The sequence below is a fragment of the Odocoileus virginianus genome, chromosome 4 (genome assembly GCF_023699985.2).
Source record: "Odocoileus virginianus isolate 20LAN1187 ecotype Illinois chromosome 4, Ovbor_1.2, whole genome shotgun sequence".
NCBI lineage: Eukaryota > Metazoa > Chordata > Mammalia > Artiodactyla > Cervidae > Odocoileus > Odocoileus virginianus.
The window spans coordinates 71,087,033-71,110,633 of record NC_069677.1 but is presented as its reverse complement, the minus strand read 5'-3'; the positions used below and the strand labels follow the sequence as shown (position 1 = coordinate 71,110,633).

Here is a 23,601-nt window from a genome sequence, read left to right as displayed (position 1 = left end):
CCTTGGCCTTCCCTACTCTGCACCTCGCAGTTGTCCTGTCCCATCTCTCACTGTCTTCTTCTTCACTGTCCTTCCCTTTCTTCTGGAGCCCTCTGCGCCTTCTGGACACTTCCTTCCTGACCCAGCTTGGACTCTGCCATTGTGCTAGATTTTGGTAGCCTGGCACTGTTCTCACTGACACCTCTGCCATTGTGCCAGATGTTAGTAGCCGGGCCCTGTTCTTAGTGACACTGTGATGGACAAAACCCTACCTTGGCGACCTCACCTCTGGGTGAGAGATTCAGAGAGCGAAAGCATACCCAGCATGGGTAATTTTAGGTCCAGAATTACAGTGAATAAGGTAAAATGGTGTCTTTTGTCATCAGTGCCCCAATTCTCCTTTGATCCTATGGAGTGCCATCCCTGGTTCAGGGCTGCAGTCATCTGCCCATCCACCCATGTTGCTAGCCTGCTGGGGGGAAGCCCTGGAGCCTTGCTCCAGCCTTAGCTGGGTCCTCGGTGTGCCTCTCTGGCCCCTGGCTTGAATATGTGTTGTGAACCTCTGCTCAGCCCCTGGTCTTATCTTCACTCTTCCTGATCCAAACCCTAACTTCCTTGTCTACTCCGCACTCGGATCACATGACATTGGCATTTCCTTTATGGAGAAAATTAAGAGCATCAGGTTCCTCGAGCCCATTGTTGCCCATTTCTACCCTCCCCCCCCCCCCCAATCACCCTCCCAACTTCCCATATCAAATCTCCCCAGGCTCAAGGAATGAGGTGCCTTCACTGGGGCTTTTTTGCTCCATCCCTGTCTATCTGGCCTCTTGCTTTCTTACCTGGTTTAACTTCTCCCTCTCGTAACTCCTTCCTTTGGGCAATCAATGTGTTTGAACATGTATGGACTTCTTGTTGGCTAAAACATGCCCCTCTTTACCTGTATTTCTGCTTAACTGCTGTCCACAGTCTTTTCTCCCTTTTTCCTTCATCTCCTCGTGTCTCTTCTTCCTTTATTCCTCTCTGGAACCTGGCTTCTGGTTTTGTCCCTCTGTTGAATGACAGCCCTCCTGATGACTTCTCCAATTGCTAACTCCAGGGTACCAAGAGCATTAAACAGGTATAGTTACAGTGGTAACCATTATTATTATTCTTAACAATTACAAGTCTTCCTAAAACAAAGCAAAATTATGTAGAGTAGCTCAAATGCATCACATAGAGAAACAGAGAAGCCTCCCTGCTGTTCTCTTCCAGGCACTGTTTCCCCCTAAACCTTTAAGGGAAACCACCATCCTGACTTTTAACAGCATAGTTTAGTTTTTCTTGGTTTTGTATATTATAGGAATGGAGTCATATAGTGTGTGGTCTTGCCTGTCTGGTTACTTTGATTCAACGTGACAATTGAAATTTGTCTGCATTGTGTATTGTTCCCATGGTTCTTCATCTTTTATATGAACAGACCACAGTTTATCTACTGTTGGTGGGCATTTGGATAATTCTGGTTTGAGGCTATTACAAATAGTTCTGATATGATCATTCTGTTATGTGATTTTGGCAAAAAAGTAAAGAAAACTTTCCCGTCTCTGAGTCCATACTGAGAGTGGAAGCATCACGTCACAGTCGTGCACACACGGAGCTTGAGTGGACACTGCCCAAGTGTTCTTCCTCTTAAAAGGACACCAGTACTTTCAGACTAGGGCCTGAATCTTTATGACCTTGTTTGTCTCCTTAAAGGTCCCGTCTCCAAGTATAATTACATTGGGTGTTAGGTTTCAACATGTGAATTTGGAGGGGGGTTACACAGTTCAGTTCATAAAGTGCCATAATAAGAATGTGCAAGTTTTCTTTCTTTTTCTATGGACTGAACAACTGAAATAGCATTGGGATTTTCTCCTTTTTAAAAATCTTGGAGAAATTCTCATGTACAATTGTCAGCGCCTAGTGCTTTATTGTTATTTTTTTTTTGATGGAGGAGTGGCTTTTTGATAACTTCCTCTGCTCTTTAATGCTAATGTCTCTAAACTGTCTAAACTATTGCTGGGGTCAGTTTTGGCAAAGTATATAAAATTTTCTCTGTGACTCACCTATTTCATCCAGATTTTTAATTTTACCTGCATAGTGTTATGTAGGGTGATATAGTCTCAGACCAGCAAAATCTGTTTCAGTGGTTTTCTCCTCTCACATTTTGTATTCTGTATTTTCTTGATAGTTACCTAGTAGTTGAAATATTTTATTGAGGTATTTTAAGTTTTTTCTTTTTTTAAGGCTATATGGTTTTTGCTTTTGTATTAACTCCTTTTCTCCTTTCGTTTAATCATTTTTTTCCCCTTCTCAGATTTTTGAACCAGAAGTTTAATATATTTTCTTTAATTTTGATATAGCCACATCTCACTGCAGGGGAGGTTAGGAAATATGAGGGCCATTTGGCCATCGTTTCCGTTACAGTGGTAGAAATGGAAGCTGGATTTTTGGTGGATACTTAGGAGTTTCTGCTACACTCTCTTAATTCTTTTAAAATAAAAGTAAATAATATTTACAAAGGAGAAAACATAGTATAGAAACATGTAAGGTGAAATGCAAATTTTTTCTCTTTCCTCATCAGTCTTTCTCAGAGGTAACTAATATTAAGTTTCTTGTGTATCTTTCCAGAAAACAAATTATATGTCAAATATGTGTCAAATATATTTACTTTTAACTGAAAAAAATTATTATAGACACTTGCACACCTTGCTTTTTTTCACTTTCTTTCCCAATCATGACATACAAATTTACCTTATTCATTGTGATGGCTGTATGTTATTCCATTGTATGGGTGGAACACTGTTTAAGCATCACTGTACTGATGGACTGTTCAGTCTTTTATAGTTTTTGCTTTTACAGTAGTGATGCAGAAGACATCTCTGTGTATCAGCATGTTTTTGTGACTATATCCATTGGATCAGAATGGATATTTGGCCAGTAATGGAATTTGGCCAGAGAGCAAAAGTCTTAAAATTGTTTTTTTTTTTTTTTAAAAAAAGGCAGTAGGGAAGGTGGTATTTCTGGGTAGTCATGGTCTTCTAAATCCAAAACTCTACACATCCTTGAAAAACTGTATGTAGGTCAATAAGAAGAAAAAACCCTACCAATTCCATGCCTTTATTGTAACCAGAAGACAGGAAACCATAAACTTAATATAAAAATGAGTGGAACAATAAATAGTTGGACTGTTTCTTGAGTTTTGGCTATAAGTCTCTGTGGAGAGCTAGAAGAAGTGTCGAGATGTTGCTCAGAAGAAAGAGAAGGGAATTTAGAAGAAACCACTCAGAGAGAAAGTTCACTGTAAGAGTGAAAATATTGGAAAACAGTCCTGTTAGTTCAGAAGAGTTACTTCAGAGGGGAGATTTAAACATGCACAAGAATCAAGAAGGCAGTCATGGAAGGGTATTCCTTCTTGGGAAGAAAAGATTTAAAGGAAGAGAGAGGCATCTTTCAGTTCAGTTCAGTCGCTCAGTCGTGTCCAACTCTTTGTGACCCCATGAACCGCAGCACGCCAGGCCTCCCTGTCCATCACCAACTCCTGGAGTTAACCCAAACTCATGTCCGTTGAGTCGGTGATGCCATCCAGCCATCCCATCCTCTGTCGTCCCCTTCTCCTCCTTCCCCGAATCCCTCCCAGCATCAGGGTCTTTTCTTTCTTTTTTTTTTTTAGGGTCTTTTCAAATGAGTCAGCTCTTTGCATCAGGTGGCCAAAGTATTGGAGTTTCAGCTGCAACATCAGTCCTTCCAGTGAACACCCAGGACTGATCTCCTTTAGGATAGACTGGTTGGATCTCCTTGCAGTCCAAGGGACTCTCAAGAGTCTTCTCCAACACCACAGTTCAAAAGAATCAGTTCTTTGGCACTCAGCTTTCTTTATAGTCCAACTCTCACATCCATACATGACTACTGGAAAAACCATGGCCTTGACTAGATGAACCTTTGTTGACAAAGTAATATCTCTGCTTTTTAATATGCTGTCTAGGCTGGTCATAACTTTCCTTCCAAGGAGTAAGAGTCTTTTAATTTCATGGCTGCAATCACCATCTACAGTGATTTTGGAGCCCCAAAAAATAAAATCAGCCACTGTTTCCACTGTTTCTCCATCTATTTGCCATGAAGTGATGGGACTGGATGCCATAATCTCAGTTTTCTGAGTGTTGAGCTTTAAAGCCAATTTTTTCACTCTCTTCTTTCACTTTCATCAAGAGGCTCTTTAGTTCTTCTTCACTTTCTGCCATAAGGGTGGTGTCATCTGCATATATGAGGTTATTGAGGCACCTTTGGGAATTATGAAATGAGGGAAGAATGAAGAGAGAGATAAATTTATGTGTTTGTAAGATAAAAACAAAAATTTGAAGGTTGTAATACCCCTTTCCCTACCACTCTAATATCAAGACACGCATTAACTAAATGGCACTTTGTTATACTGACAGAAGAGGGTGCTCTTGAACTGGGAATCTTGTTCACCATCCAAACTGCCAACCTTGTTCATTCAGATACAAGTAGTTTATCCATATAAAGCTACTAAAATTAGAAAACCAAAAATGAGAATGAAAAACGTCACTTGGCAAAACTCCTTTCAGAGTAAGAGTTGATTCAGCAGATGATCACCCTGCAGTTGTGTTCAGTAGCCTAAATCACTTGAACTGTAAAAAATTCAGAAACAAATAACAGAATAGACATAAAATAGGAAGAAGTAAAAGTTAGTGGTGACTGAATTAAAATGTGGGGAACAAAATCACATATCAGAAATGAAGACAATTATAGAGTGCTCTAGGGAGAAAGTTTGAATGAAATTTAATAACGAATGTTGTAAAAAGGGGGAAGACAACCAAGAATATAAAGAAAAAGGTAGAAAAAAATGAGAAAGCAGGTGATTAAAGTGGCAAAGAAGACTGAACATGCATATAACTGGAGGGTCTGACGAAGGACAAACAGGTATAGAATTGATGTGTAAAACTGTAATCTAAGAAAGCATTCCAGAAATAAAACCCAGAGCTACACTGCCACTGAGTATATGGGAAAATTAACCAAGAATGATGACACTCTAGTTAATATCCACTTATAACCATTAGATTAAAAAAAATCCTCAGATCGGTCATGACTGAGCACATAGTGCACATACAAATAGGACTTTGAGGCAAAAAAATGAAAACTTACAAGGTTAGGAGGACTAGAGTAGCAGCAGATTTCTCAAAAGCAACAACAGAACAAGGCAACAACAGAAAAACACTCCTGGAGACTCCAGGAAAGAGTATGGGACTGAGGATTTTATGTCTGGCCAAGCTGATGTTCATGTATGAAGACTAAAGAATACTAGTTTTAACTAGGTAAAACTGAGGGAAATTCTGTGTTCCCGGGTGTTTCTTGAAGCTACCAGAGGATGAGTTTCATCCAACTAAGAGATGACTGGGGAAATTTAGCAAAGGGATTGATGGTACTTATTTAATTAGAAGACTAAAACTGGGTTGGGAATGAGTGTTTCAATTGGAGAAGAAAATGCCAGGGAAAGATGAAAGAGAAGGATGAGGGAAAGAGTATAACAGTAAGTTCACTGATAGTTGTGGCTCAACAGATTTTAAAAGTAGACAACTCAGTTAATAAAGACATTAAGTGGGGAAACAGACTAAGAGCACTAGAAAGGTATAATTACAGTGGCAACCACTAGATCAAAAATATACATCTTTTTAAATAACAACATAAAACGTATCATTTAAAACAGCAAATACAACATGATACACAGAATAATTATAAGAATAAAAATCTAAAATACCAATAAATATGAATGGCTTAACTTATTAAATTCATCTCATTTATTAAAAGAAAAAGATGTTCAATATACCTCATAAAGCAAAACCAGCTATGTGCAATATACAGGAGACAAAGTGATTCTGAAAAGTTAAACATAAGGGATGGGCAAAGGTATGTCAGGAGAACAGAAATAGCAAGTATGTGTGAGTCTGATATTGGATGATGTAAAATTCAAATATTTACTGCGACAAGGAAAGACATTTTCAAATGTTAAAAGCCATAATCCACAATAATGATAAAAAGATCTTTGCCCTAAATTATGCAACTACCATCTTTGAAAAGGAAACACTATAGGATATTCAAGTAGACATAGGTAGAAACAACACACCATAATTAGTACAATGTACATGAAATGGACAAAAAATGTAATATATGGAAGACCTCAGTAACATCATAGATAGATATTATGAATGTATTTCAGACTTTGCAGCCTGGTAAAAGGCAATGAGGAGAAGGTAACCCAGTGGCACCCCAGTCCAGTACTCTTGCCTGGAAAATCCCATGGACTGAGGAGCCTGGTAGGCTGCAGTCCATGGGGTCGCTAAGAGTAGGACATGACTGAGCGACTTCACTTTCACGCATTGGAGAAGGAAATGGCAACCTACTCCAGTGTTCTTGCCTGGAGAATCCCAGGGACAGGGGAGCCTGGTGGGCTGCCGTCTATGGGGTCGCACAGGGTCGGACACGACTGAAGCGACTTAGCAGCAGCAGCAGCAGCAAAAGGCAATGAATCTTATTCTCAAGTGCACGTGGAATATTTACAAAAGTTGATCACATATTTGGTCAGAAAGAAAGCATCCTAGCAGCCCATAAAGCAAAAATATTATAAACAACACTGATCAAAACTAGAAATTTATAGCTACAACAATAAATATACTCATTTGGAAATAAATTTTCTGTTAAACAATTCTTGGATGAAAGGAGAAAATATAAGCCAAAATGACAGAATTATAAGGTGGTGCTAGTGATAAAGAACCCTCCTGCGAGTGCAGGTAGATGTAGAAGATGTGGGTTTGAGCCCTGGGTCAGGAAGATGCCCTGGAAGAGGGCATGGCAACCCACTCCAGTGTTCTTGTCTGGAGAACCCCATGGACAGAGGAGCCTGGTGGGCTATAGTCCACATGGTCTCAAAGAGTTGGACATGACTGAAATGACTTAACTTGCACACATGACAGAATTATAAGAGAATTAGATAATAAAAACACTTCTTATCAATATCTACAGAGTGCTCTCTGTGAGAGGAGGAAAATTTATAGCCTTCAATGCTTAGTGAAAAATGAAAGAAGGAAAAGAAACTAAATTTTGTACTCAAAAAGCTGGGGAAAAAGAAAATATTCTAAAGGAATTTAATAATAAAGCAGCAATTTTATGATTTAGGATATAGAAAAACAACTGTAGCTAATGGAGTAGAATAACTACTAGGCAAGTTAAAAAGACAAGTAAAAAGTTCAAAAGTAGAAATATCGATCAGTGGAACAAAATAGAAAGCCCAGAGGTAAATCCACACACCTATGGACACTTTGTCTTTGACAAAGGAAGCAAGAATATACAATGGAGAAAAGACTATCCTTTAACAAGTGGTTCTGGGAAAACTGGTCAACCTTTTTGTAATAGAATGAAACTAGAACACTTTCTAACACCATACACATAAATAAACTCAAAATGGATTAAAGATCTAAATGTAAGACCAGAAACCATGAAACTCCTAGAGGAAAACACAGGTAAAACACTCTGACATAAATCACAGCAGGATCCTCTATGACCCACCTCCCAGAGTAATGGAAATAAAAGCAAAAATAAACAAATGGGATCTAATTAAACTTAAAAGCTTTTGCACAACAAAGGAAACTATAAGCAAGGTGAAAAGACAGCCTTCACAATGGGAGAAAAATAGCAAATGAAGCAGCTGACAAAGAATTAATCTAAAAAATATACAAGCAGCTCCTGCAGCTCGGTTCCAGGAAAATAAACAACCCAATCAAAAAATGGGCCAAAGAACTAAACAGACATTTCTCCGAAGAAGACATACGGATGGCTAACAAACACATGAAAAGATGCTCAACATCACTCATTATCAGAGAAATGCAAATTAAAATCACAATGAGGTACCATCTCACTCCAGGCAGAATAGCTGCTGCCGTAAAGTCTACAAACAATAAATGCTGGAGAGAGTGCAGAGAAAAGGGAACCCTCTTACACTGTTCATAGGAATGCAAACTAGTACAGTCATTATGGAGAACATAAGTGTGGAGATTCCTTAAAAGACTGGAAATAGAACTCCCATACGACCCAGCAATCCCACTGCTGGGAATACACACTGAGGAAACCAGAATTGAAAGAGACATGTGTACCCCAATGTTCATTGCAGCACTATTTACAATATCTAGGACATGGAAGCAACCTAGATGTCCATTGGCAGATGAATGGATAAGAAATCTGCGTTACATATACACAATGGAATATTACTCAGCCATTAAAAATAATGCATTTGAATCAGTTCTAATGAGGTGGATGAAACTGGAGCCTATTATACAGAGTGAAGTAAGTCAGAAAGAAAAACACCAATACAGTATATTAACGCATATATATAGAATTTAGAAAGATGGTAATGATGACCCTATGCGCGAGACAGCAAAAGAGACACAGATGTAAAAAACAGACTGTTGGACTCTGTGGGAGAAGGTGAGGGCGGATGGTTTGAGAGAATAGCATTGAAACATGTTTATTACCATATGTGAAATAGATCACTGGTCCAGGTTCGAGGCATGAGACAGGATGCTCAGGGCCAGAGGGCTGGTGCACTGGGATGACCCTGGGGGATAGGATGGGGAGGGAGGTGAGAGGAGGGTTCAGGATGGGAGACACATGGATACCCAAGGCTGATTCATGTCAATGTATGGCAGAAACCACTACAATATTGTAAAGTAATTAGCCTCCCATTAAAATAAACAAATTAATTTTTAAAAAAAGAAAAAAGAAAAGACATATAAGAAATTTCAAAATCACAAGAGGTTAGATGAACTGGACATTTTATTTGGAAAATACGTTTTACCAAAAACTGACCCTCTTAGAGGTAGAAAGCCTAAGTGGACCCAATTACATAGTAGTTGTTTCACAAAAATAGCAGCAGTCCTAGATAGTTTCTTGTGGGAATTCTATGAAACTTTCAAAGACCAAAGTGTGATAATGCTACATAAATTGTTTCAGAGACTAGACATTAAACACACACATACACATACCCTTTACAAATTCTTTTCATGAAGCAAGTATGGCATTGATACTTGAACCTGATGTAGAGTAGAAAAATATTTCAGATTGGCATCACTTACCATTCACTTGGCGAGAATACCAAATAAATGTTAACTAACGATTTCAACACTATGTTAATATATACCATAAGGAAAAAGGATTTATTGGAATGCAAGCTTGGTTATATAGAAAATCTATAATGTCCTCTGTTAAACGATGGAAGAAAGATCATGTAGTTGTTTTCATAGATGCTGAGAAAAGCTTTTAAGAAAGTTCAACACCCATTTCTAATACACACACTCATGAGACTAGGAATTGATGAATATTTAACATGATAGACTTTAATACACACTTCTTCAAAACCAAGCATCTTACTTTATATAGAAATACTTACACTAAGATCTGGGATGCTGTCCATCTTCACTCTTATTTAACATTGTACTGAAGGTATCAACCAATGCAATTTGGCAAGAAAATCAACTAGAGGCAAAAAGCTTTGGAAAGTTTAACCTATGCTTGTAGAGGACATAATATGCTAAAGATGTTAGAGAATGTGTGATAAATAGAATAAATAGGGAACAGGATATAACCTGGAATAGTGTTCATATACACAAACAATAACCAATTGTATATGATAGTGTAAAAACTCCTTTTACATAGCAATAAAGATAGACCGGACATGGAACAATGGACTCATTTTCAAAACTGAAAAAGGTGTAGGTCAAGGCTATATATTGTGACCCTGAATATTTAACTTTTATGCAGAGTACATCATGGGAAATGCTGGGCTGCATGAATCACAAGCTGGAATCAAGATTGCTGAGAGAGAAATCAACAATCTAGATATGTAGTGATACCACTTTAATGGCAGAAAGAGAAGAAGAACTAAAGAGCCTCTTGATGAAGGTGAAGAGGAGAGTGAAAAAACTGGCTTAAAACTCAACATTTTAAAAACTAAGATCATGGCATCCGGTCTCATCACTTCATTGGCAAATAGATGGTGAAAAAGTGGAAACAGTTGCAGACTTTATTTTCTTGGGCTCCAGAATCAATGTGGACAGTGACTGCAGCCATGAAATTAAAAGACACTTGGCTTCTTGGAAGAAAAGCAATGACAAACCTAGACTGTATTAAAAAAGCAGAGACATCACTTTGCGAACAAAGGTCCATCTAGTCAAAGCTGTGGTCTTTCCAGTAGTCATGTACAGATGTGAGAGTTGGACCCAAAGAAAGCTGAGCATGGAAGAATCAATGCTTTCAAACTGTGGTGTTGGAGAAGACTCTTGAGAGTCCCTTAGACAGCAGGGAGATCAAGCCAATCAATCCTAAAGGAAATCAACCCTGAATATTCACTGGAAGGACTGATAGTAAAGCTGAAGCTCTAGTTCTTTGGCTACTTGATGCAAAGAGCAGACTCATTGGAAAAGATCCTGATGCTGGAAAATATTGAGGGCAGGAGGAGAAGGGGGCCACAGAGGATGAGATGGTTGGATGGCATCACTGACTCAGTGAGCATGAGTTTGAGCAAACTCCGGGAGATAGTGAAGGACAGGGAAGCCTGGAGGCTGCAGTTCATGAAGTCACAAAGAGTCGGACACGACTTAGCAACTGAACAACAACAAAGATAAAATATTTAGTAATAAACTTATAGGGCAAATTTTAAAACTTCTGAAAAACATGAATATAAGCTCGAACAAATGCAGACATCCCTTGTTCCTGGATATTGAGTTAATATAAAAATGTCAAAAGAAAAACTATGGCCATATCCTTTATTAAAGCATGCTATAGTTAAAGCAGTATAGTCTTGACACATAAATAGTGGAATAGAAGAGAAAAGCTAGAAGTTGATTTAAGTACATATAGAGTTCAGGCACATATGATAAAGGTATTATGTCAAATTATCGGGGCAAGATGAGCTTTTTAATGGTGCTAAAGAATTTGCTGGCAGTTCAGTGGTTAGGTGTCCACTCTCTCACTGCTGAGGGTCTGCATTCAAAAGAAGAAAATGGCTCTCCCCCCAAAATAATGGTGCTAGGTGACTGGATAGCTGGTTGTATGCTCAGTCCCTAAGGTGTATTTGACTCTTTGCAACCCCGTGTACTGTAGCCCACCAAACTCCTCTGTTCATGGGATTTCCCAGGCAAGAATACTGGAGTGTGTTTCCATTTCCTTCTCCAGGGGCTCTTCCTGATCCAGGGATCAAACTTGCGTCTCTGCACTGGCAGGCGGAATCTTTACCACTGAACCACAGGCAAGCCCAGATAGCTGGTTAGGAAAATATAAAGTTATATTTTTAGTTCATACCATATACAAAAATAAACTACAAATAGATCAGAGAACTAAATATAATAAGTGAATTAGTACTAAAAGAAATCATGGATCAATTTCTCTAGGAGAGGATAAAGGATTTTGAACTGATTTAAAATGCAGTTTCAGTTAAAAAATTGATAAATTTGACTGTGTAAACATTTAAAAATTCCACTCTGCATAGCAAAAAGTACATACAGTTAAAAGACAGCCAGGAATGAAACTTCCCTGGTGGTCCAGTGGCAAAGACTCCACACTCCCAGTGCAGGGGACCAAAGTTCAATTCCTGGTCAGCAAACTAGATCCCACATGCAGGAAGTGAAGAGTTTGCATGCTACAACGGAAAGATCCTGCATGTCACAGCAAAGATCAGAGATCCTACGTGCTGCAGCTAAGAGCCAGTGCAGCCAAATAGAAACATGAATATTAAAAAAGACAACCAGGAATCCCTTAGCCGTCCATTGATTAGAACTCTGCTTCCACCGCAGAGGGCTGGAATTCAATCCCTGGTCAGGGAACTGAGATCCCACACGCCCCGAGGTGTGGCATAAGAGAAGGAAAAAGACAACCAACAGCCTGGGAGAAAATATTTCTGACATATGTCACAAATAAAGGACCGATAACTCTAACATGTAAAGAACTTTTTAAAAAATTAAGAGGACAAAGACTAAAATTGATAAAAAGCAGGAAAAAAATCATGAATAGATAGCTGACACACACACACAAAAGATATGAAATGGACCTTAAACATCTTAGAAAGATGTTCAAGTTTACTCATAATGCTAGAAATGCAACTTAAAATTACACTGAGTTGTTTCTTCTCTGTCAGATTGGCCAAAAACTAAAAACTTGGAAATACTTTCTGTGGTAAGTGTGTGTGGGGAGTAGACACTCTGATATATTGCTGGTAAGGGTTATGGTAATATCTGAGATTTTGCCCTAGCAGTCCCACCTCTAGGGATTTACCTTGAAGATACACTTCCCGCCATACAAAATTATAGATGAACAAGGTTACTACTGTTACATCATTATTTATGATTACAAAATAAGCAACTTGAATGTCAGTTTCACAGTGATGTAAACAACACACAGGAGATTGATTGAATAAACTATGGTACATCCACACAATGCAGTGCTATGCAGGAGTGAAAAAGAGTGAGTTAGAGCCCTCTGAACTCACATGCAGTGATTCCCAGCATATATTAATTGAAGAAACCCAGAGTGCAAGAGAGAGTATTTCTCTAAGGTGGAAGGGGAATCAAAATGTTATAAATGTATCTACTCATTTCTGCAATACACACACAAATCATAAATCAGAAAGTATTGTCATTCATAACATGGTGAGTGGAAGAGATTGGGAATGACATTATTAAACTATGTTAATGTTTACATATTAAAAAACAAAATCAGTACTGGGTGGTTAACCTTTGAAATAAAAAAAGAACATGACTGTGTTTCAAGTGAATGACTTAAACACAGTATTTTGACTCTATACCTTTAGTGTAATGGCAGAAATAAGGAAATACTGAATTGAAGTTAAATTTCCTTCAATTTGTGTGTATTTGGTGGTCATATGAATTCTGAAACTATTTCATTTTTATTTGCAGATTGAATAAATGTTTTGAGGTTAATGGAGTTAGATTCCACTGTAGGAGAAAGAGCTATGGAAACGGAGGTACTAGAATGAACCCTGTAGTTGAACTAGAATGAAGTTGTCAGTGTGAACTCCTGATTTTCGTATTACTAACAGAAATGTGTATATGTGTGTGTCTGTGGACTTCCTATCTCTTTGCTCTGGGATAGCTTCTTGGAAGTAATTATTTACCCCACCTTTCCACCCCAGGGACCTGGGCTTCTTGGAAAAATGGCTGTTTATACATTTGGGGAAGGAAAAAAATATAAGATGAACCTGAAAGTAAGGTAATTCCAGAATGTAAGGTAGTGCTCCAAGAGTGATGGAGAGACATCAAAAGGGCATAGGATCTATCTTGAATGAACTCTCACTGTCAAATATGGGAAAATTTGAACATAAAGTAATGTTGGCAAAGATTGTAATCCACAGATAAAATATAAATCTGTAAATTCACACTGTGGATTTTCCATTAGTAAATGGGAAAGGCAAAGACATTTCTAACAGTCGAATGCCAAGTAATAAGTGGAGAAGGAAAATGAGTTAGAGAAGCCATTTGACAGTTACTGTGGGAGTAATTTGGGTTCCCTGGTGGCTCAGAGGTAAAGAATCTGCTTGCCGGTGCTGGAGATGTGGGTTTAACCCCTGAGTTGGGAAGATCCCCTGGACAAGGGAATGGTAACCCACTTCAGCAGTCTCCCCTGGGAAATCCCATGGGCAGAAGAGCCTGGCGGGCTACAGTCCATAGGGTTGCATAGAGTCGGACACAACTGAAGTGACTGAGCACTCATCTATGAATGCCAAGTAAACCTCCTGAGTAAAAACTTGATGAAGAATAGGACTTTTACATAAGTTCAAAATACTTCCCCACAAAATACTAATTGCAAGTGGAAAAATAGTGATTTTACAGGAGAGAAAACCTGGCATATCTCACCACTATTAATGGGCAAATTGACTTTGTGTGCCTTTTGATGTGATGCACTTGAGAGGGTCACTTCTGTGATATTCTGCCAAAAATGCTTAGGCTGAAATTAAACATAAACAAACACAAAACCCAAATAACCAAATAACCGACCTGTAGTCTTCAAAGATGTTATGAACATGAAAGACAAAGATGGAGGGGAAAAATTTAAGGGAGGCTAAAGAGACATTACCACTAAAAGTACCAGGTGATCTTGGGTTAGGTTCTAGGACCAGACTTTTGTTGCTGTAAGAGGTGTTATTGGAATCATTGAAGAAATGTGAATAAGATTTTATAATAGGTGATAATCTACTAATATTGGCATCCTTATTTTGAGAATGTCATTGAAGTTACATAGAAGACTGTCCTATTCTTAGGAGATGGACACTTAGGTACTTAGAGGTAAAGGAGCAGCATGTCTGTAATTCTCAAAATTCAGAAAAAGAGATTGCTTGTATATACATACATAGTAGTAAATACAGATACGCGCTTATATACTTGAGAGACTAAGAGAGGAGTAAGGTAGTAAGGGAATGATAACGCTTATATGGTAAAATGTTAATAAAGGGGAATCTGGGTGAAGAATATTTAAATTTTGTGTACTATTCTGGAAATTTTTATGTAAGTTTGAAATTATTTCAAAATAAGGTAAAAAATGTATTAAATATGGCAAGTTAAATAGAACCTTTAAAAAGAAGGGACCACTGATTTATTTTCCCCCAAGCAAGCATAAGGAAGAGGTACCATCTCTGCCCATTGTCCTGTTCATAGGGAGAACCTGTGCTGAGGAGCAGCTGTCCTGCCTGTAAATCTGTAAATATCTGTCATTTCGTAATGTGGTTTTATCTTGTTTATCATTTTGAGCTCAGGAGTGAATTTATCCCTGCAGGTTGTTGATGAGCGAGAATTTTTTGAGATCATGCCCAATTATGCCAAGAACATCATTGTCGGTTTTGCAAGAATGAACGGGAGGACTGTTGGAATTGTTGGCAACCAACCTAAGGTGGCTTCAGGTAGGAGGGAAATGCTCTTACAGACCTAAATCGGGGTAGGGGAGCAGAGAGGGGCCAGGGCTGCCTGCGCCCACAGTGCCTGTCTTCTACCTTTTCCTCAGTCAAGGCCTTCTGTGGCCAGAGAAACTCAAATAGATGTTGCAAAAGCTCCTTTCTCTCTTAATTTCTCAAAATTAACATACGCATCTGAAAATGCTTCTTTCATGCTTCTCTAGTTTTTTAAATGTTTATGGATTACTTTTTAACTTTTAAGCTCTTCGCTTTTTCAGAGGTCTGCCTTCTGTCTATCTGGTTATGCTATGACTAACCTCCTGAACTGTGAGCTCCATGAGGCCAGGGGTGTTGGTGTCTTATTCATAGTTTTATTGTGCCTTCAAGGGTGCTAGGTACAGAGTTATATGTGACAAATTAACAGCATCCTGCTGTGCACAGTTTTCTGGTGAGATGGCCACACTTGAATCCCAGCCGGGTGATGAGGACTATTCCATGCTCATGCTCAGGGTGGGACTGGGGATGCTGCTTACCACTTCCCTCCTTACTGTCTTCCTTCTTAGGTTTCCTTTGAATCCCTATGTGGGATGCATACACCTTCCCTTTTTGACCCAGTCTCATCTTTTGTTTCTGCCATGGCAATTTCTCCTTGTCTTTAGAAAAGGGTTTGTAAAAATGCTTTTTATTGTGGTAAAATATATTAACATAAAATTTGCTATTTTAACCCTTTTTTGTGTTAGTGAACTAAGGTTGATTTACAATATTGTGTCAGTTTCAGGTGTACACCAAAGTGATTCAGTATTTATATACACCTATATGTGTGTGTGTGTGATATATGTCAGTTCAGTTCAGTCGTTCAGTCATGTCCGACTCTTTGTGACCCCCATGGACTGCAGCACACCAAGCTTCCCTTCCATCACCAACTCCCGGAGCTTACTCAAACTCATGTCCATCGAGTCGGTGATGCCATCCAGCCATCTCATCCTCTGTTGTCCCCTTCTCCTCCCACCTTCAATCTTTCTCAGCATCAGTGTCTTTTCCAGTGAGTCAGTTCTTTGCATCAGGTGGCCAAAGTATTGGAGTTTCAGCTTCAACATCAATCCTTCCAGTGAATATTCAGGACTGATTTCCTTTAGGATGCACTGGTTGAATCTCCTTGCAGTCCAAGGGACTCTCAAGAGTCTTCTCCAACACCACAGTTCAAAACCATCAATTCTTCGACCCTCAGCTTTCTTTTTAGTTTAACTCTCACATCCATACATGACTACTGGAAAAATCATAGCTTTGACTAGACAGATCTTTTTTGGCAAAGTAATGTCTCTGCTTTTTAATATGCTCTCTAGATTGGTCATAGCTTTCTTCCCAAGGAGCAAACGTCTTTTAATTCCATGGCTGCAGTCACCATCTTCAATGATTTTGGAGCCCAAGAAAATAGTCTGTCACTGCTTCCATTGTTTTCCCATCTACTTGCCATGAAGTGATAGGACTGGATGCCATGATCTTAGTTTTCCGAGTGTTGAGCTTTAAGCTAACTTTTTCACTCTCCTCTTTCACTTTTATCAAGAGGCTCTTTAGTTCTTCTTCACTTTCTGCCATCAGGGTGGTGTCATCTGCATGTCTGAGGTTATTGACTTTTCTTCTGGCAGTCTTGATCCAGTTTGTGCCTCATCCAGCCTGGCATTTTGCATGATGTCCTCTGCATATAAGTTAAATAAGCAGGGTGACATACAGCCTTGACATACTCTTTTCCCTGTTTGGAACCAGTCTGTTATTCCATGTCCAGTTCTCACTGTTGCTTCTTGATCTGCATATAGCTTTCTCAAGAGGCAGGTCAGGTGGCCTGGTATTCCCATCTCTTTAAGAATTTTCCACAGTTTGTTGTGATCTACACAGTCTAAGGCTTTGGGGCAGCAATAGATGTTTTTCTGGAATTCTCTTGCTTTTTCCATGATGCAACGGATATTGGCAATTTGATGTCTGGTTCCTCGGCCTTTTCTAAATAAAGCTTGAACATTTGGAAGTTCCTGGTTCACATACTGTTGAAGACTGGGTTGGAGAATTTTGAGCATTACTTTGCTAGCGTGTGAGGTGAGTGCAATTGTGTGGTAGTTTGAACATTCTTTGGCATTCCCTTTCTTTGGGATTGGAATGAAAACTGACCTTTTCCAGTCCTGTGGCCACTGCTGAGCTTTCCAAATTTGGTGGTATATTGAGTGTAGCACTTTCACAGCATCATCAGTGTAGCACTTTCACAGCATCATCTGTTAGGATTTGAAATAGTTCAGCTGGAATTCCATCACCTCCACTAGCTTTGTTCATAGTAATGCTTCCTAAGGCCCTCTTGACTTCGCATTCCAGGATGTCTGGTTCTAGGTGAGTGATCACACCATCGTGTTTATCTGGGTCATGAAGATCTTTTTTGTATAGTTCTTCTGTGTCTTCTTGCCACCTCTTCTTAATATCTTCTGTTTCTGTTAGGTCCATACCATTTCTGTCCTTTATTGAGCCCATCTTTGCATGAAATGTTCCCTTGTTATCTCTGATTTTCTTGAAGAGCTCTCTAGTCTTTCCCATTCTATTGTTTTTCTCTATTTCTTTGCATTGATCGCTGAGGAAGGCTTTCTTATCTCTCCTTGCTATTCTTTGAAACTCTGGATTCAAGTGGGTGTATCTTTCCTTTTCTCCTTTGCCTTTCATTTCTCTTCTTTTCTCAGCTATTTGTAAGGCCTCCTCAGACAACCATTTTACCTTTTTGCATTTCTTTTTCTTGGGGATGGTCTTGATCACTGCCTCTTGTACCTTGTCACGAACCTCCGTCCATAGTTCTTCAGGCACTCTGTCTATCAGATCTAATCCCTTGAATCTATTGTCACTTCCACTGTATAATCATAAAGGATTTGATTTAGGTCATACCTGAATGGTCTAGTGGTTTTCCCTACTTTCTTCAATTTAAGTCTGAATTTGGCAATAACGAGTTCATGATCTGAGCCACAGTCAGCTCCTGGTCTTGTTTTTGCTGACTGTATAGAGCTGCTTCATCTTTGGCTGCAAAGAATATAATCAATCTGATTTCAGTATTGACCATCCAGTGATGTCCAGATGGTTATAGGTTATTATAAGATATTGAATATAGTTCTCTGTGCTATACAGTAAATCCTTGTTGTTTATCTATTTTATATATGATAGTGCATATGTATACTTGTTGTTTAGTCACTAAATTGTGTCTGTCCCTTTTGTGACCCTTTAGACTATAGCCCTCCAGGCTTCTCTGTCCATGGGATTTCCCAGGTAAGAATACTGGAGTGGGTTGCCAATTCCTTTTCCAGGGGATCTTCCCAACCCAGGGACTGAACCTGCATCTTGTGCATTGGCAGGCAGAGTCTTTACCACTGAGCCACCAGGAAAGCTTCATACTACATTTTATTTAATCATTCTTCTGTTGATGGACACTTGGGTTGCTTCTACCTTTTCAGTATTGTGAATAACGTCACAGTGAGCCCTGGCGTTTAAGTATTTGTTTGAAACTCCATTTTCAGTTCTTTGCATATATACCTATATTTTTCCAAATACTATGAGTTAGGGGTTCACTTTATTCTTTTTTTTAAAATTAATTTATTGGTTTTAATTGGAGGCTAATTACTTTACAATATTGTAGTGGTTTTTGCCAAATGTCAGTATCAGTCAGCCAGGAGTGCACATGTGTTCCCCATCCAGAACCCCCCTCCCACCTCCCTCCCCATCCCATCCCCCAGGGTCATCCCAGTGCACCAGCCCTGAGCACCCTGTCTCATGCATTGAACCTGGACCGGCGATCTGTTTCACGTATGATAATATACATGTTTCAGTGCTACCCTCTCAAATCATCCCACCCTTGCCTTCTCCCACAGAGTCCAAAAGACTGTTGTTTACATCTGTGTCTCTTTTGCTGTCTCGCATATAGGGTCATTGTTACCATCTTTCTAAATTCCATATATATACGTTAGTAATAGGCTCCAGTTTCATCCAGCTCGTTAGAACTGATTCAAATTCATTCTTTTTAATGGCTGAGTAATATTCCATTGTGTATATGTACCACAGCTTTCTTATCCATTCGTCTGCTGATGGACATCTAGGTTGCTTCCATGTCCTGGCTATTGTAAACAGTGCTGCCATGAACATTGAGGTGCACGTGTCTCTTTCAGATCTGGATTCCTCAGTGTGTATTCCCAGCAGTGGGATTGCTGGGTTGTATGGGAATTCTATTTCCAGTTTTTTAAGGAATCTCCACACTGTTCTCCATAATGACTGTACTAGTTTGCATTCCTATGAACAGTGTAAGAGGGTTCCTTTTTCTCCACACCCTTTCCAGCATTTATTGTTTGTAGACTTTTTGATAGCAGCCATTCTGACTGGCATGAGATGGTACCTCATTGTGGTTTTGATTTGCATTTCTCTGATAATGAATGATGTTGAGCATCTTTTCATGGGTTTGTTAGTCATCTGTATGTCATCTTTGAAGAAATGTCTGTTTAGTTCTTTGGCCCATTTTTTGATTGGGTTGTTTATTTTTCTGGAATTGAGCTGCAGGAGCTGCTTATATATTTTTGAGATTAATTCCTTGTCAGCTTCTTCATTTGCTATTATTTTCTCCCATTGTGAAGGCTGTCTTTTCACCTTGTTTATAGTTTCCTTTGTTGTGCAAAAGCTTTTAAGTTTAATTAGATCCCATTTGTTTATTTTTGCTTTTATTTCCAATGTTCTGGGAGGTGGGTCATAGAGGATCCTGCTGTGATTTATGTCAGAGAGTGTTTTACCTGTGTTTTCCTCTAGGAGTTTTATGGTTTCTGGTCTTACATTTAGATCTTTAATCCATTTTGAGTTTATTTATGTGTATGGTGTTAGAAAGTGTTCTAGTTTCATTCTTTACAAGTGGTTGACCAGTTTTCCCAGCACCACTTGTCTTTTCTCCATGGTATATTCTTGCCTCCTTTATCAAAGATAAAGTGTCCACAGGTGTGTGGATTTATCTCCAGGCTTTCTATTTTGTTCTGTTGATCTATATTTCTCTCTTTGTGCCAGCACCATACTTGTCTTGATGACTGTAGCTTCGTAGTATAACCTGAAGTGAGGCAGGTTGATTCCTCCAGTTCCATTCTTCTTTCTCAGGATTGCTTTGGCTATTTGAGGTGTTTTATATTTCCATACAAATTGTGAAATTATTTGTTCTAGTTCTCTGAAAAATACCCTTGGTAGCTTGATAGGGATTGCATTGAATCTATAGATTGCTTTGGGTAGTATATTCATTTTCACTATATTGATTCTTCTGATCCATGAACATGTTATATTTCTCCATCTATTTGTATCATCTTTGATTTCTTTCATCAGTGTTTTATGGTTTTCTATATATAGGTCTTTTGTTTCTTTAGGTAGATATATTCCTAAGTATTTTATTCTTTGTGTTGCAATGGTGAATGGAATTGTTTCCTTAATTTCTCTTTCTGTTTTCTCATTGTTAGTATATAGGAATGCAAGGCATTTCTGTGTGTTAATTTTATATCCTGCAACTTTGCTATGTTCATTGATTAGCTCTAGTAATTTTCTGGTGGAGTTTTTAGGGTGTTCTATGTAGAGGATCATGTCATTTGCAAACAGTGAGAGTTTTACTTTTTCTTTTCCAATCTGGATTCCTTTTATTTCTTTTTCTTCTCTGATTGCTGTGACTAAAACTTCCAAAACTATGTTGAATAATAGTGGTGAGAGTGTCTTGTTGCTGACTTCAGGGGAAATGCTTTCAATTTTTCACCATTGAGGATAATGTTTGCTGTGGGTTTAACATAAATAGCTTTTATTATGCTGAGGTATGTTCCTTCTATTCCTGCTTTCTGGAGGGTTTTTATCATAAATGGATGGTGAATTTTGTCAAAGGCTTTCTCTGCATCTGTTGAGATAATCATATGGTTTTTATCTTTCAGTTTGTTAGTGTGGTGTATCACATTGATTGTTTTGCGGATATTAAAGAATCCTTGCATTCCTGGGATAAAGCCCACTTGGTCATGATGTATGATCTTTTTAATATGTTGTTGGATGCTGTTTGCTAGAGTTTTGTTAAGGATTTTTGAGTCTATGTTCATCAGTGATATTGGCCTGTAGTTTTCTTTTTTTATGACATCTTTGTCTGGTTTTGCTGTTGCACTGATGGTGGACTCATAGAATGAGTTTGAAAGTTTACCTTCCTCTGCAATTTTCTGGAAAAGTTTGAGTGGGATAGGTTTTAGCTCTTCTTTAAATTTTTGATAGAATTCAGCTGTGAAGCCATCTGGTCCTGGGCTTTTGTTTGCTGGAAGATTTCTGATTACAGTTTCGATTTCCATGCTTGTGATGGGTCTGTTAAAATTTTCTATTTCTTCCTGGTTCATTTTTGGAAAGTTATACTTTTCTAAGAATTTGTCTATTTCTTCCAAGTTGTCCGTTTTATTGGCATATAGTTGCTGATAGTAGTCTCTTATGAGACTTTGTATACCTGTGTTGTCTGTTGTGATTTCTCCATTTTCATTTATAATTTTGTTGATTTGATTCTTCTCCCTTTTTTTCTTGATGAGTCTGGCTAATGGTTTGTCTATTTTATTTATCTTCTCAAAGAATCAGCTTTTAGCTTTGTTGATTTTTGCTATGATCTCCTTTGTTTCTTTTTCATTTATTTCTTCCCGAATTTTTATGATTTTTTTCCTTCTACTAACCCTGGGGTTCTTCATTTCTTCCCTTTTCTAGTTGCTTTAGGTGTTTAGTTCAGTTCAGTTCAGTCGCTCAGTTGTGTCCGGTAGAGTTAGGTTATTTATTTGTCTTTTCTCTTGTTTCTTGAGGTAAGCTTGTATTGCTATGAACTTTCCCCTAAGCACTGCTTTTACTGAGTCCCATAGGTTTTGGGTTGTAGTGTTTTCATTTTCATTCATTTCTATGCATATTTTGATTTCTTCTGTGATTTGCTGGTTGTTCAGAAGCATGTTGTTTAGCCTCCATGTGTTAGTATTTTTAATAGTTTTTTTTCCTGTAGTTGACATCTAGTCTTACCTCATTGTGATCAGAAAAGATGTTTGGAATGATTTCAATTTGTTTGAATTTACCAAAGCTAGCTTTATGGCCCAGGATGTGATCTATCCTGGAGAAGGTTCCGTTGTACACTTGAGAAAAAGGGGAAATTCATTGTTTTGAGGTGAAATGGCCTAGAGATATCAATTATGTCTAACTGGTTCATTCTTTCATTTAAAGTTTGTGTTTCCTTGCTGATTTTCTGTTTAGTTGATCCATCCATATGTGTGAGTGGGGTATTAAAGTCTCCCACTATTCTTGTGTTACTGTTAATTTCCTCTTTCATACTTCTTAGCATTTGCCTTACATATTGTGGTGCTCCTATGTTGGATGAATATATATTTATAATTGTTAGATTTTCTTCTTGGATTGACCCATTGATCATTATGTAGTGTCCTTCTTTGTCTCATTCCATGGCCTTTATTTCAAAGTCTATTTTATCTGATATGAGTGTTGCTCCTCCTGCTTTCTTTTGGTCTCCATTTGCATGAAGTATCTTTTTCCAGTGCTTCACTTTCAGTCTGTATGTGTCCCTTGTTTTGAGGTGGGTCTCTTATAGACAGCATATATAGGGGTCTTGTTTTTCCATTCAGCCAGTCTTTGTCTTTTGTTGGGGTATTCAACCCATTTACATTTAAGGTAATTATTGATAAGTATGATCCCGTTGCCATTTACTTTGTTGTTTTGGGTTTGAGTTTATAAACCTTTTCTGTGTTTCCTGTCTAGAGAAGATCCTTTAGCATTTGTTGAAGAGCTGGTTTGCTGGTGCTGAATTCTCTCAGGTTTTGCTTGTCTGTAAAGCTTTTGATTTCTCCTTCATATTTGAATGAGATCCTTGCTGGGTACAGTAATCTGGGTTGTATGTTTTTCTCTTTCATCACTTTAAGTATGTCCTGCCATTCCCTTCTGGCCTGGAGGGTTTCTATTGAAAGATCAGCTGTTATCCTTATGGGAATCCCCTTGTGTGTTATTTTTCCTTTGCTGCTTTTAATATTTGTTGTTTGTGTTTGATCTTCATTAATTGGATTAATGTGTGTCTTGGGGTGTTTTGCCTTGGGTTTATCCTGTTTGGGACTCTCTGGGTTTCTTGGACTTGGGTGGCTATTTCCTTCCCCGTTTTAGGGAAGTTTTCAACTATTAGCTCCTCAAGTATTTTCTCATGGCCTTTCTTTTTGTCTTCTTCTGGGACTCCTATGATTTGAATGTTGGGGCGTTTGACATTGTCCCAGAGGTCTCTGAGGCTGTCCTCATTTCTTTTAATTTTTTTTTCTTTTTTCCTCTCTGCTTCATTTATTTCCACCATTCTATCTTCCACCTCACTTATCATATCTTCTGCCTCTGTTATTCTACTGTTGGTTCCCTCAAGAGTGTTTTTGATCCCAGTTATTGCATTATTCATTATTGATTGGCTCTTTTTTATTTCTTCCAGGTCCTTGTTAAACATTTCTTGCATCTTCTCAATCCTTGTCTCCAGATTATTTATTTGTAACTCCATTTTGTTTTCAAGATATTGGATCATTTTTACTATCATTTTTCTGAATTCTTTTTCAGGTGAACTCCGTATCTCTACCTCTTTT

General features: G+C 38.4%; 1 protein-coding gene across 1 annotated transcript in view; it reads left to right on the top strand.

The window, feature by feature from the left end:
• The window catches only part of PCCB (propionyl-CoA carboxylase subunit beta), a 96,730-nt gene that overhangs the window by 40,689 nt on the left and 32,440 nt on the right, over positions 1-23,601 (top strand). The window contains exon 10 of the mRNA XM_020909592.2: positions 14,845-14,968. Within this exon, the coding sequence (XP_020765251.1) occupies positions 14,845-14,968 (124 nt within the window). The remainder of the gene's footprint in view (positions 1-14,844; positions 14,969-23,601) is intronic.